Source organism: Leucoraja erinacea, chromosome 22 (genome assembly GCF_028641065.1).
Source record: "Leucoraja erinacea ecotype New England chromosome 22, Leri_hhj_1, whole genome shotgun sequence".
NCBI lineage: Eukaryota > Metazoa > Chordata > Chondrichthyes > Rajiformes > Rajidae > Leucoraja > Leucoraja erinaceus.
The window spans coordinates 5,421,153-5,435,931 of NC_073398.1; the positions used below are offsets into that span (position 1 = coordinate 5,421,153).

Below are 14,779 nucleotides of genomic sequence, written 5' to 3' on the forward strand. Positions count from 1 at the left end.
CTCACTAGGGCCATGTACAACTGGAGAACTCCGCTCTCCAATGGGAGTTCTGTGAGACCCTCTCTCACTGCTCCGCCTCTGTGATTCCTGTTTCTCTCCTGCTCCTCAACCATGTTAGAGTCATATAATACAAGTCAAAGGCCCTTCGGCCCAACTTGCCCAAGCCAACCAACATGTCCCATCTACAGACTTTTAGACTCACAGAGCATGGAAACCAGGCCCTTCGGCCCAACTTGCCAACACCGACCAACAAGTCCCATCTACACTAGTCCCACCTGCCTGCGTTTGGCCCATATCCCTCCGAACCTGCCCTATCCATGTACCTGTCTAGTTGTTTCTTATATGTTGCGATAGTCCCAGCCTTAACTACCTCCTCCGGCAGCTTGTTCCATACACCCACACCAAGTGCAGAGACAACTGGTTTGAACCACTTACGGTGCAAACAAATACATGGGGGGGGAGGGGGTATGAGGGTTGGATGCAAGCCTTGAATTAAATGTTTACTCCGGGACCTCCACACAGAGGTTTTACCCGATAAATAGCGGCACAGTGGGGAAGCGTTAGTGTTGCTGCCTCACAGCGACGGAGGCCCGGGTTCAACCCTGACCACAGGCGCTATCAGAGTTTGTCGGTTCTCTCCGTCAACTGCGTGGGTTTCCTCCGAGATTTTCGGTTGCCTCCCACACTGTTGTAGGCTAATCGGCTTCGGTATAAATTGTAAATGGTCCCTGGTGCGGGTAGGATAATGTTAACGTGCGGGGATCGCTGGTCGGCGGGGACTCGGTGGGCCGAAGGGCCTGTTTCCGCGCTGAATCTCTAGAACTAAACAGCGCTCAGCTTGCAGACGGCCCACCTACCTCCACGTCCTGTTCAGTTGCGAGGGCACTGTGGGGACAAGAAGGACAAAGGTCAGTCTGCACTTTCCAGCGATGCAAAAGGCAAAAGCACGCTGCAACGATGGAGAGAACAATGGTCCAAGTCCTACCTCTGAGAGCTGCTCTTCCTCAACAAGTCTCCAATATGCTGCTTTCCTGCCAAAGAGACAGAGAGTTGGTGCTTATTGTTACGTGAAGGTTCACAACCACGCAAGGGTCAAGGGTCAAGGGTCAAGCCACTGCTGGCTGGTCTTTGCCAAGCACCCATGTTAATGCGGCCTAAAATGACGCATGGGCCTTCGCATGCTGGCCACAGAGAAGGATTGGTGGGGAGATCTTACAGAGGTGTACAAAATGGTGAGAGGAATAAGTATAAGACGTTGGTGCGGATGGATGAGGAAGGGTCTCGACCCGAAAGATCCTTCTCTACAAAGCCCTTAACGGGTTTGCCCCCAACTACATCAAAAATCTGCTTACCCACCACACCACCTCCAGGTCCCTCAGCTCGGCCGACTTGGGGTTACTGAACATCCCGCGGTCTAGGTTTAAGCTCAGGGGCGACCGTGCCTTTGCGGTTGCAGCTCCTAGACTGTGGAACATCATCCCCCTTCCCATCAGAACCGCCCCATCCAGCGACTCCTTTAAGTCGAGACTTAAAACTCATCTTTACTCCCAAGCCTTTCTTGACGTCCTCTGAGCGAGGGCTATATGTATGTAGTGAGTATGTACTTAATCTATGAACCACTGTTTGTATAACATTAGTACCTCCACCAATGTAAAGCACTTTGGTAACGAGAGTTGTTGTTTTAATGTGCTATAGAAATATAAGTGACTTGACTTGACTTGAAACATCACCAATTCCTTCTCTCCAGTGATGCTGCCTGTCCCACTGAGTTACTCCAACTTTTTGTGTCTATCTTTGCATTTAGAGTATTGTGTTCAGTTCTGGGCACCATGTTATAGGTTACATGGTGTTGTCAAGCTGGAAAGGGCGCAGAGAAGATTTACGAGGATGTTGCCAGGACTCAAGGGTCTGAGCTACAGGGAGAGGTTGAGCAGGCTGGGGCTCTATTCCACGGAGCGCAGGAGGGTGAGGGGTGATCTTATAGAAGTGTACAAAATCATGAGAGGAATAGATCAGGTAGGCGCGCAGAGTCTCTGGCCCAGAGTAGGTGAATCGGGGACCAGGGGATATAGGTTTAAAGTGAGGGGGGGAAAGATTTAATAGGAACCTGAGGGGTAACTTTTTCCACACAAATAGTGGTGGGTGTGTGGAACGAGCTGCCGGAGGAAGTAGTCGAGGCAGATACCATTGCAACGTTTAAGAAACATTTACATAGTGACATGGATAGTAATGGGTTTTGAGGGATATGGGCCAGATGCAAGCAGGTGGGACCAGTATAGATGGAACATGTTGCATATAGTGTGCAAGTTGGGCTGAAGAACCTGTATGACTCTTTGAATCTCCCATCATTCATTTCAATCACCCTACTATTTAAAAATTACTTTCCTATCTGTAAATCTGTTTTTAGAGAATACACGGAGCCGCTGTTGCTGGCTTGCCCAGAAAAAGAGACAAAGTGCTGGAGTAACTCAGCGGGACAGGCAGCATCTCTGGAGAACATGGATATTTGACACTTCAGGGCCTTACTGGGCCCACTAATTCTAGATATTCTGCTGGAACATAGAACAAAACTGTACAAAAACAGGTCCTTCAGGCCACAATGCCGGTGCTGAACAGCAGCCAACTCATATCCGCCTGCACATATTCCATATCCTTCCATGTCCATGTGTCCATCCAAATGGCTCCTAAATATCACCGTCATATCAGCCTCAACAACCACCCCTGACACTCACCACTCTGAAAAAAAAAAATGGCCTCACAAATCTCCTTTAAACTTTGACCCTCTCATCTTAAAGCAAAGCCCCTTTCTATTTGATTTTTCTATCCTGGGGCAAAGGTTCTGGCTGTCCACCATATCTATGCCTCTCAATCATCTGCGCTTTTCTATCAGGTCTCCCCACAACCTCTGACGTTCCGGAGAAAACAATCCAAGTCTGGTCCAATCCCTCCCTGTAGCTAATACATTATACATGACGGTGGTGCAGCTGTGCGATGGAAGTGACAAGTTTACGCAGGGCCACATGCTGACTGGGTCTTCTCTATCGGAGGCTCCAACCGCAGGTTTGGCAGACAGGAACACCGGGAGCCCGCGGGTCCCTGCTGGGAGATCGCTTTTTGGGGCTTCCGCAATGGCGACTTCTCCCGCCCGAGTTGCGGGGTTGAAGATTACCTGGAGCGGGGCCTTACATCACCGCCCGGCATGGCATCAACGGCTGCGGGACTTTGCTAGCGCCCGCCGGGGGCACCAACAACAAGGCCCGGAGCGCGGCCTTGCATCGCCCGGCGCGGCGTTAATGGCCGCGGGACAATTGCCATCGCCCGCCGGGGGCTTTGACTCTGACATCGGGAGGGGAATGGGGAGTGCAGGGGAGAGATAAGTTTTTTTTTGCCTTCCATCACAGCGAGGAGGAGATGCGCTGTGATGGATGTCTGTGTAAATTGTGTTGTGTCTTGGGTCATTTTTTTCTTGTGTGTATGACTGTAGAAACAACATTTCATTTGAGCCTCTATGAGGTTCAAGTGACAAATAAATTGTATTGTGTATTGTGTCAATATAATAAATTGATCATTCTCACCTGTCGCTCTGATAGGATCTACCTTTCCACCACATGAGCTCATCTCATCCACAGCCACAGATCCTCGGGTAGCCTCCTAAACATTGGGGTGTGGGGAGCGTTGGGAAGATAAACAACTGTTAACAATGTCGAACGCAGCCAGCAACTCACTGGATTAATAAACATATGGCAAACGTGCAAACACAACATTGTACAAACGAAACAATGGAGGGGGGTACGATCGTGGCGTTTAAGAGACTTTTTGATGGGCATACGGATATGCAGGGAATGAAGGGATGTCGACCACATGCAGGCAGAGAAGAGTCGGTGGTGACACGGGCAAACATGGAACTGCAGATGCCGGTAGACACAATAGGACACACAAAGTGCTGGATTTAGAAGTCAAGTCAAGTCAAGTCAAGTTTATTTGTCACATACACATACGAGATATGCAGAAGGATGAGAGGGTATCTCATTGAAACATATAAGATTGTTAAGGGCTTGGACACGCTAGAGGCAGGAACATGCTAGAGGCATGTTCCCAATGTTGGGGGAGTCCAGAACCAGGGGCCATGGTTTAAGAATAAGGAGTAAGCCATTTAGAACGGAGACGAGGAAACACTTTTTCTCACAGAGAGCGGTGAGTCTGTGGAATTCTCTGCCTCAGAGGGCAGTGGAGGCAGGTTTTCTGGATGCTTTCAAGAGAGAGTTAGATAGGGCTCTTAAAAATAGCGGAGTCAGGGGATATGGGGAGAAGGCAGGAACGGGGTACTGATTGGGGATGATCAGCCATGATCACATTGAATGGCGGTGCTGGCTCGAAGGGCCGAATGGCCTACTCCTGCACCTATTGTCTATTGTCTATTGCTAACCGTGGGGCGGCATGGTGGCACAGCGGTAGAGTTGCTGCCTTACAGCGCTTGCAGCGCTGGAGACATGGGTTCGATCCTGACTACGGGTTCTGTCTGTACGGAGTTTGTACGTTCTCCCCGTGATCTGTGTGGGTTTTCTCTGAAGTCCTGATTTCCTCCCACACTCCAAAGACATACAGGTATGTAAATTAATTGGCTTGGTGTATGTGTAAATTGTCCCTGGTGTGTGTGTGTGTGTGTAGGATAGTGCTAGTGTATGGGCATCTCTGGTCGGTGCAGACTCAGTGAACTTGTTTCTGCGCTGTATCTCTAAACTAAACTCAACTCAGCTGGTCAGGCAGCATCTGTGAAGAGCGTGGATGGGTGACGTTTTGCGGCAGCTGCCGACTGTCCGGTATTTACCGGCTCCGTATCAGCTGCTGGGTTGACCAGGGAGTGAGGATTTGATGGTCATCTTCATCTTGCACTAGACATCCAAGACTGAAATGAATAGAAATTGTGGAAAATCAGACAAATACAGTGCCCTCCATAATGTTTGGGACAAAGACCCATCATTTTTTTATTTGCCTCTGTACTCCACAATTTGAGATTTGTAATGGAAAAAAAATCACATGCTGTTAAAGTGCACATTGTCAGATTTTAATAAAGGCCATTTGTAAACATTTTGGTTTCACCATGTAGAAATTACAGCAGTGTTTATACATAGTCCCCACCATTTCAGGGCATCATAATGTTTGGGACACAGCAATGTCATGTAAATGAAAGTAGTCATGTTTAGTATTTTGTTGCATATCCTCTGCATGCAATGACTGCTTGAAGTCTGCGATTCATGGACATCACCAGTTGCTGGGTGTCTTCTCTGGTGATGCTCTGCCAGGCCTGTATTGCAGCCATCTTTAGCTTATGCCTGTTTTGGGGGGCTAGTCCACAAGCATGCTCAGTTGGGTTCAGATCGGGTGATTGACTTGGCCACTGAAGAATTGACCATTTTTTAGTTTTGAAAAACTCCATTGGCTTTAGCAGTATGTTTGGGATCATTGTCTTGCTGCAGAATGAACTGCCGGCCAATGAGTTTTGAGGCATTTGTTTGAACTTGAGCAGATAGGATGTGTCTGTACACTTCAGAATTCATTATGCTACTACCATCAGCAGTTATATCATCAATGAAGATAAGTGAAGATACCTTCAGCAGCCATACATGCCCAGGCCATAACACTGTGTTTCACAGAGGAGGTGGTATGCTTTGGATCTTGGGCAGTTGCTTCTCTCCTCCATACTTTGCTCTTGCCATCATTTGATATAAGTTAATCTTCGTCTCATCTGTCCACAAGACCTTTTTTCCAGAACTGTGATTGCTCTTTTCAGTACTTCTTGACAAACTGTATCCTGGCCATCCTATTTTGCGACTAACCAGTGGTTTGTATCTTGCAGTGTAGCCTCTGTATTTCTGTTCACGAAGTCTTCTGCGGACAGTGGTCATTGACAAATCCACACCTGACTCCTGAAGAATGTTTCTGATCTGTCGGACAGGTGTTTGTGGATTTTTCTTTATTCTAGAGAGAATTCTTCTGTCATCAGCTGTGGAGGTCTTCCTTGGCCTGCCAGTCCCTTTGCGATTAGTAAGCTCACCAGTGCTCTCTTTCTTCTTAATGATGTTCCAAACAGTTGATTTTGGTAAGCCTAAGATTTGGCTGATGTCTCTAACAATTTTATTCTTGTTTCTCAGTCTCATAATGGCTTTGACTTCTCATTGGCACAACTTTGGTCCTCATGTTGATAAACAGCAATAAAGGTTTCCAAAGGTGATGGAAAGACTGGAGGAAAGACTAGGTGCTGAGAGCTCTCTTATACCTGCATTAAGGAGGCAATTAAACACACCTGAACAATTACAAACACCCGTGAAGTCATGTGTCCCAAACATTATGGTGCCCTGAAATGCCTATAAACACAGCTGTAATTTCTACATGGTGAAACCAAACTGCAGAAAAATACCCTTTAATAAAATCTGACAATGTGCACTTTAACAACATGTGATTTTATTCTATTACAAATCTCAAATTGTGTACAGAGGCAAATAAATAAATGATGGGTCTCTGTCCCAAACATTACGGAGGGCACTGTACATGAGGTGAGAGGACAAAGACTTTGCATGAGAAGGGAGAGATTTAATAGGAAGCTGAGGAGCAACGTTTTCCACACAGAGGGTGGTGGGAATATGGAACGCGCTGCCAGAGGAGGCAGATAATATTACAACATTTAAAAGGCATTTGGACAGGTACATGGACAGGAGATGCTTGGTGGGATATGGACCAAACGCAGGCAGGGGCGGGACTGGTATAGATGGGGCATGTGTGGAGGAAGGAACCGCAGATGCTGGTTTATACCGAAGATAGACACGAAATGCTGGAGTAACTCAGCGGGTCAGGCAGCATCTCTGGAGAGAAGGAATGGATGATGTTTCATTGGCAAGGGCATTGGGTTGAAGGGGCTGTTTTCATGCTGTGTGACTCAGGCAGATGTAAACTGAGTAAAGTGGGCATCTTCTCTACAGAGAGACCGCCCGGAACTGCAAGTGCTATGTTTGCCCGCAGTCGTGACAGTTCATGCCACTAATCACTAAAGACTAGGTTGACAAAACACCCTTGCCTTCGAAGGCAACAGGTACATTATTACATTATTTATTTTTGTTAAATGCATTTTTTGTTTCCCATACCAAATTAATTTTTACTTTCGCTGGTTGGTTGCAGTTGGTGGCAGATGATTCAGTGCCCGTTTGACAAGCCGCTGGAGGCAGTGGACCTTCTGTGGAAACAAATATCAGTCACTTCGTCTCCACCTTCCTTCGCCCCTTGCGATTCCCTCGAGGGAAGTCGATCCCTGCAGGATTCCCGCATCGCACAAGCTCAACGCTAACGTAATCTGCTCACCCCCTCTCCCATTCCCCACCACCCCAGTGCGCGCCCATTCCCCACACTGCCCTGCCCCTCTTTCCATCCCCCACCTCAACATATCTTGCTCCCCACCCATCCCCTTGTCTCCCGACCTACAGCTTAAAGGGGCTGTCCCACTTGGTGTTATTTTCGGCGACTGCCGGCATCGTTGATTGACGTATCGGGTCACCGAAAAAGTTGCGGCGTGGCGACGTATTGACGAGCGGCGTCTTCTCAAGTGTCGCAACATTTCTTTTGTCGCTGCTGGATTTTGAAATGTTCAAAATCTTTCGACTTTCGACGACCCTGATATGACGCTGGCAGTCGCCGAGAAAAACGCCAAGTGAGACAGGCCCTTTACAGTTCTCTCATCGTCCGACACCCTTTTGTCCCCTTTATACCTCCAGCCTTTGTCATTCACTCCACCCATCTGCCAATTACTCCCTCCTACCCCCCTTCACCTGTATCCATGTATCACTTGTGTAGGAAGGAACTGCAGATGCTGGTTTATACCGAAGATAAGACACAAAATACTGGAGTGACTCAGCGGGTCAGGCAGCATCTCTGGATAAAAGGAATAGGTGACATTTCGGGTCAGAAGCCCACTTCAGGGAGTGTCTATCCACCTATCACTTCCCAGGCTTTGTCCCAGTCCCATTTATCTTTCCCAGATTTCTCCGCCCTACTAGAATCCATCCCAAACCAAAAGGACCACCGATTCTTTCCCTGCTCGGATGCCGCCTGACCTGCTGAGTTACTCCAGCGTTTGTGTTTTGGCTTCGTGAAACAAAAAGTGTCAATTGTCCATGGTGTGTGGGCTAGCCCTCGTGCATGGAGATCGCTGGTCGGTGCAGCCTCGGTTCACCGAAGAGCCTGTTTCCGCACTGTGTCTCTAAACAAAACAATGCAATAGAGAAGGATTTACCCATGGAGCCAGCTTTAACCACGCCGCCCACACTGGCACTGCTTTCGCCACCTTCACTGGGTGCTGATGACACTTCATGTTGTTCCGGGTTCTTATCGGTCTGTTTGGAGCAAGTATTGGGGAGAGCGGACCCTGTTTTAGAGCACAAGAGACGTCAACATTTAGTGCAGTGTAGTGTCACGTGTACCGAGGTACAGTGAAAAGCTTTTGTTGCGCGCTAACCAGTCAGCGGAAAGACAATACATGATTACAATCAAGCCGTCCACATTGTACAGATACATGATAAAGGGAAATAAAGTGACAAAGGATAGTCTGAGGGTCTCCCATGAGGTAGATAATAGTTCAGGACGGCTCTCTCGTTGGTTGGACAGTTCAGTTGCCTGGTAACAGCTGAGAAGAAGCTGTCCCTGAATCTGGAGGTGTGAGTTTTCACACTTCTGAACATCTAGCCCGATGGAAGAGGGAGTAGCCAGGGTGAGACTCGTCCTTGATTTTGATGCTGCTGGCCTTGCTGAGGCAGCGTGAGGTGTAGATGGAGTCAATGGAAGGGAGGTTGGTTCGTGCGATGGTCTGGGCTGGGTCCACAATCCGCTGCGATTTCTCGCAGTCTTGGATGGAGCCGTTCCCAAACCGTGCCGTGATGCATCCCGATCAAATGCTTTCTCCGGCGCAACTGGAGAAGCTGGTGGGGGTTGTTGAAGACTTGCCGAACTTCTGAAGCCTCCTAAGGAAGTAGAGGCGTTGTTGTGCTTTCTTGGTCGTTGCTTCAGTATGGGTGGCCCAGGAGAAGTTGCTGGTGATATTGACTCCTAGGAATCTGACGTTTACAACCATATTGATGTCGGCGCCGTCGTTACAAACGCTTCACGTCCTGAAGTCGATCGCTAACTCTTTTGTCCTGCTGACGTTACAAAAGCTAAAGGGCACCTGCGTGTTTGACCATTCCCATATCAGGATGGTTGGTGCTTACCGGACATTGTGGAGCTGTCCAAGGTAGCAACAGGATCTGCACTCAGCTGGTGGTGATCGCACTCTTCACTGCAAAATGACAAAACGGCAACGTTAGTTGCGGCTTTGCGGATTCTTAAATTAAAACAAAACCTTGAATGTTTTTTTTAAGGAGGAGGGAGAGTCTTACCTGGTCGGAAGCAGTTCGTTGTGGTCGACTCTCTCATCAGCAGATGCCTGGACAAAAAAACACATTGCAACAAGTCCAACACTCCGAGCGGACCCCCGGCGAGCCGCGGCCGTATCCCAACGGCATTCCCGGACCGCCCGCCGTAGAACCGGGAACCTGCCCGGAGTGGGAAGCCCCAGGGAGGAGGGCGGAGGAGAGGTGGGGGGGCAGACACTGGACAATGGGCCGGGTGAGAAGAACCAGGGGGTCGGAGCTTCCGCTCCCTGAGGATCACCTCCCCAACAGGAGGCGAGCCACTCGTTGGGGTACGAGGGCTGAAGAGGGCCGGGCATGGAGACGCACGATGGACCGGATAGAGGCAACGGCTATAAAAGGTGGAACTAAGCTGGGACTATAATACGGCGCCAAAGTGGCAACTCTTGCATATGGATTCAGTGGGCTGTTCTGTACATGCTGTACTAACTGGGAGATTGTGCTAATGTACGGGATAGTCTCGCTGAACTGTACGCTAAAAACAAAAGTATTTCACTGCATCTTGGTACACGTGATAATAAAGAAAGCATTGATCATTTGTCAGCATCTATCTATGGCAAGGGCATGGTGGGCCCCAGGGCCTGTTTACGCACTGTATCTCTAAACAAAACTTCTATATCATGGCTCATGGGGCTGTTTCCATTTCCGAAGGCATTATGGTTAGGGTTTTTAAATATAATTGTGATTTACAGATACACTTGTGACTTTCAAAATATATTTGGACAGAGATATGGGCAGAAAGGGTTTAAAGGGATTATGGGTAGAATCCAGTCACATGGGAATAGTCCACTATGCCAACTTGGTTGGGACAAGGTGGGATGAAGCTCATCTGTATCCAGCTCGATGCCTCTGTGACTAGAGGACATTGCTATAAGGTCAGAGGAGGAAGGTTTCAAGGAGTATAGAAAGGAACTGCAGATGCTGGTTTTCACCGAAGATAGACACAAAATGCTGGAGTAAAGGGCCTGTCCCACTTGGCCGACCTAATCCACGAGTTTAAAAGGCCCTCGCGGAGTCATGTTGACTCGCCTTAGTAAAAGACTTCCTATGACCCTCTACGACCATGTCTACGACCTCCGACGACCCCCCTCGACCTCAGTCTTCCACACCTAAGACCAACCACGACTGGCTACGAGTGGAAAATGATCACATGATAAAATGATGTCATGTTTGCATTTTTTTTTCTCGGGCCAGTTACCGACCTACAACTACTTACGACTATCTACAACTACTTACGACTATCTACGGCTACCTACGACTACCATCACAACCTGCTACGACCTACCTACGACCTACCTACGAGTAAAAAGTATCCATTTTTTCGACGCCGACCTTTTTTTTTACTCGTAGACATTTTTTATCAGGCTGGATAAAATGCCGCGACCTACTTGAGGCCACGAGTACGCGGAGACCACTCACGAGCGTGAGGAAGAGTTACGAAGACCTCCTACGACCTTGTGGCGACCTTGCTGCGAGTACGAGTCAAGAGCAAACTCGGCAGAGGTCGCCAATTAGGTTGTGAAAGTGGGACGGGGGCTTAACTCAGCGGGTCAGGTAGCATCTCCAGAGATGAGGAATAGGCAACGTTTCGGGTTGGGACCTCTATCCAGACTGCTCAATAGACCACTAAAAACTAACCACTACACATAAATAAATGACTCTTTCCAGTTTGATTATTTTAGCTTAAGATCACACATTAATGCAAGAAAGGCAGAAGACGTTGTTTAGAGACACAGGGAACTGCAGGCGCTGGAGTCTTGAGCAAAACAGAAAGTGCTGGAGGAACGCAGTGGGACTTTGGAGTCTGAAGAAGGGTTTCGACCCGAAGCATCACCTATCCATGTTCTCCAGAGATGCTGCCTGACCTGCCGAGTTACTCCAGCACTTTGTCGATCAAAGGTTTAAAGGAGATGCGTGGGGCAAGACTTTGTTTGAAACACACAGTGTGGTGGATGTCAGGAATGTGTTGCCAGGGCCGGTGGTGAAGACAAGATTTGACAGTGGTGTTTCAGAGGTTTTTAGTTAGGCACAGAGTGTGAAGGGATAGGGAGCTGAAGGGATTAGTTGAAGCAGATGTGATGTTCAGCACAGTAATTGTGGGCTGAAGGGCCTGTTCCATTGCTGTACTAGTTTAGTTTAGAGTTACATCGCGGAAACCGGCCCTTCGAGTCCACGCCGACCAGCGATCCCCGCACACGAGCACTATCCTACACACAAGGGACAACTTACAATATTACCAAAGCCCATTAACCTACAAACCTGCACGTCTTTGGAATGTGGGAGGAAACCGGAGCGCAGGGAGAACGTATAAACTGTGTACAGACAGCACCCGTAATCAGGGTTGACCCAGGCTCTCTTGTGCTGTAATTCTACCACTGCGCCACCGTGCCGCACTATTGAATATTCTACTGGACTAAGTGGAACCTATTGGGTCCCTGTCACATGCGGGGCCTGGTTCCCCAACGCAATATTGCACCAACTGCGCAGGCATGGCTCATTTCCTCTCATCCCCCAGCACTCCCTCCCCATCCTCTTCATCCTTCTTCTTTCCGCTCTCTTCCTCCCCTCCCCCAATCCCTCACTCACCTCTCCCTCCCTCGGTGCTGTGTGTGTGTGTGTGTGTGTGTGTGTGTGTGTGTGTGTGTGTGTGTGTGTGTGTGTGTGTGTGTGGTGTGTGTGTGTGTGTGTGTGTGTGGTGTGTGTGTGTGTGTGTGTGTCTGTGCGCGCGCAGTGTGCAGTGTGTGTGTGTGCAGTGTGTGTGTGCGTTGTGTGTGTGTGTGTTTACTCAAACTCGAGAGAGAGGGGGAGGGGGAGGGAGAGGGGGAGGGGGGAGAGAGAGAGAGGGAGAGAGAGAGAGAGAGAGAGAGAGAGAGAGAGAGAGAGAGAGAGAGGGAGAGGGAGAGGGAGGTAGCGAGAGAGAGGGAGAGAGGAAGAGAGGAAGGAGAGGGAGAGGGAGAGGAGAGAGGGAGGGAGAGGGAGAGGAAGAGAGGGAGAGGGAGAGGGAGAGAGAGAGAGAGAGAGAGAGAGAGAGAGAGAGAGAGAGAGAGAGAGAGAGAGAGAGAGAGAGAGAGAGAGAGAGAGAGAGACTGAAGTAATCTGCGCATGCGCGGGATTTAAGTTTTCTAAACCTCAATAACCTTTACAATATACCACAGATCGGAATGAAACTTACTGCACTTGAGCACAGGGGAACAGTGAGTAACCTGGCGAAAAATCGTAGCGCTATCCCGTACCGTTTTTGCGCAAATAGAAAAACCCCGCAAACCGGAAGAGCACAAGATCAGAGTTTTAGTGATGTATAGATATAGATGTAGACAGTCTAAACCTCCCGCCCCCTCAGCTGAAACCCATGCGTACGTGAGCGTTCTTTCTCAACACGAGAGTCACTTCGTACTCTCACTATAACGGGCAATCCTGCTGCTCAGCTTGAAGCAGCGTGGTTGGCAGGAAGTAATGAAAGCTCCGCTTTAAAACGAAAGCAAGATATTAACTGTAAAGTGAAACGGAGGTTAAGAATCTGAATGAAGGCATCACAACTACTTGGGGAGTGAACATAGCAGGGAAAATGAGGAACAAGGAACTGCAGATGCTGGTTTATGAACGGAAGAATTTGTCCCGACCTACAAAAACGTCACCACGCTCTGGGTGGCACGGCAGTAGAGTTGCTGCCTTACAGCGTCAGAGACCCAGGCTACGGTGCTGCTACGGTGCTGTCTGCACGTAGTTTGTACGTTCTCTCTGTGACCTGCGTGGGTTTTGTTAGAGATTTTCAGTTTCCTCCTGCAGTCCAAAGACGTACAGGTTTGTAGGTTAATTGTCTTGGTATAAAATGTAAACAGCGCGTGTGGGATAGTGTGCGGATCGCTGGTCGGTGTGGACTCGGCTGGCCGAATAGCCTGTTTCTGCCCAGTATCTCTTAAACTAAACTCTCCTGAAATGCTGCCTGATGCACTGAGCTACTCCAGAGAACATAAGGAACCTGACAGTACAGTGCAGGGACTGAGAATAGTGTTCATAAAAGCAGAAAATGCTGGAAATACTCAGCAGGTCAGGTCAGTTGGCGTGTTTAGAATATTGGCAAGCATGTTTAGAATAACCGAATGTCAAAATTATTAGTCCTGCTTCCTAGAACTGATAGTGCAAACGGATGCAAAACACAACACGTTAACTCAGCAAGACAGGCAGCATCTCTGGAGAACATGTTTAAGACGGCATTTCAGCTCGGGACCTTTCTCCAGACTGATTGTAATAGGTGGGAGAAAGCTGGTAAAGAGAGGTGGGGGTTAGCTGGACAAAGCCAGGCAAGTGATGGGTGGATAAACGCGAGGTGGGTTGATTGGAAGATATCTAGGTGGACAATGGCTAGAGATGAAAAGCAGACAAAAGGTTGTGAGATTAAAAGAGAAGAGGTGTGAATTATGAAGCCAGATGAAGAGAGAGTGGAAGAGGAAAGGACGGCAGGATAGTGGGAGAAATAGGTAAATAAGTGAACACCCAGGTGGGGCATCTGGTAGAGAGGGCAGAGAGAAAAAACCAGGGGGTGGAAGGAATTTGTTAGTTAGTTACCTAAATTTGAAGAAGTCAATGCTCATACCACAAGGTTGTAAGCTATCCAAGCAGAATACCACCATGTTTCCTGAGAAGGGTCCCAACACAAAACATCGTCTATCCACTTCCTCCAGAGATGCTGCCTGACCCACTGAGTTCCTCCAGCATTTTTCCACCTTTTTTTTTGTAAACTGGCATCTGCTGGCCTTTTCCTACCTTCAGTTCTCCCACCAGCCCCCTCCTCTATTTTCAGTCTGAAGAATGGGTTCCGACCTGAAACGTCACCCATCCTTTTTCTACAGAGATGCCGCCTGAGTTCCACCAGCACTTTGTGCCGATTTCATGAGATACGGTTGTGTTGTCTGTTCCCTCTCAGCGAAACAAAACTTAGATCACAAAACATGTCAAGATGATGTTCAAAAGAGCTTAGTTTAGTTTTAGAGATGTTAGTGATACAGCATGGAAACAGGCCCTTTGGCCCACCCAACCCATATACTAGCCCTATCCTACACGCTATGGACAATTTACAATCTTTACCAAATGCCAATTAATTAATCTATAAACCTGCACGTCTTTGGAGTGTGGGAGGAAACCAGAGCACCTGGAGAAAACCCACGCGGTCACGGGGAGAACGTACAAACTCTGCACAGACAGCACCCGTGGTCAGGATCGAACCCGTGTCTCTGGCGCTGTAAGGCAGCAACTCTACCGCTGCACCACACCTAATGGCTGTGGATTTCATTACACCCGAAGGCTCACGCTGTAATGTGACTCATTTC

At 48.5% G+C, this 14,779-nt stretch overlaps 1 protein-coding gene across 1 annotated transcript in view; it reads right to left on the reverse strand.

The window, feature by feature from the left end:
* Positions 1-14,779, reverse strand: part of LOC129707666 (inositol 1,4,5-triphosphate receptor associated 2-like) — a 143,662-nt gene that overhangs the window by 21,037 nt on the left and 107,846 nt on the right. The window contains exons 13-19 of the mRNA XM_055652824.1: positions 9,420-9,466; positions 9,252-9,319; positions 8,282-8,413; positions 7,140-7,228; positions 3,576-3,651; positions 986-1,031; positions 858-885 (exon numbers count right to left, since the gene is read on the reverse strand). Of these exons, the coding sequence (XP_055508799.1) occupies positions 858-885; positions 986-1,031; positions 3,576-3,651; positions 7,140-7,228; positions 8,282-8,413; positions 9,252-9,319; positions 9,420-9,466 (486 nt within the window). The remainder of the gene's footprint in view (positions 1-857; positions 886-985; positions 1,032-3,575; positions 3,652-7,139; positions 7,229-8,281; positions 8,414-9,251; positions 9,320-9,419; positions 9,467-14,779) is intronic.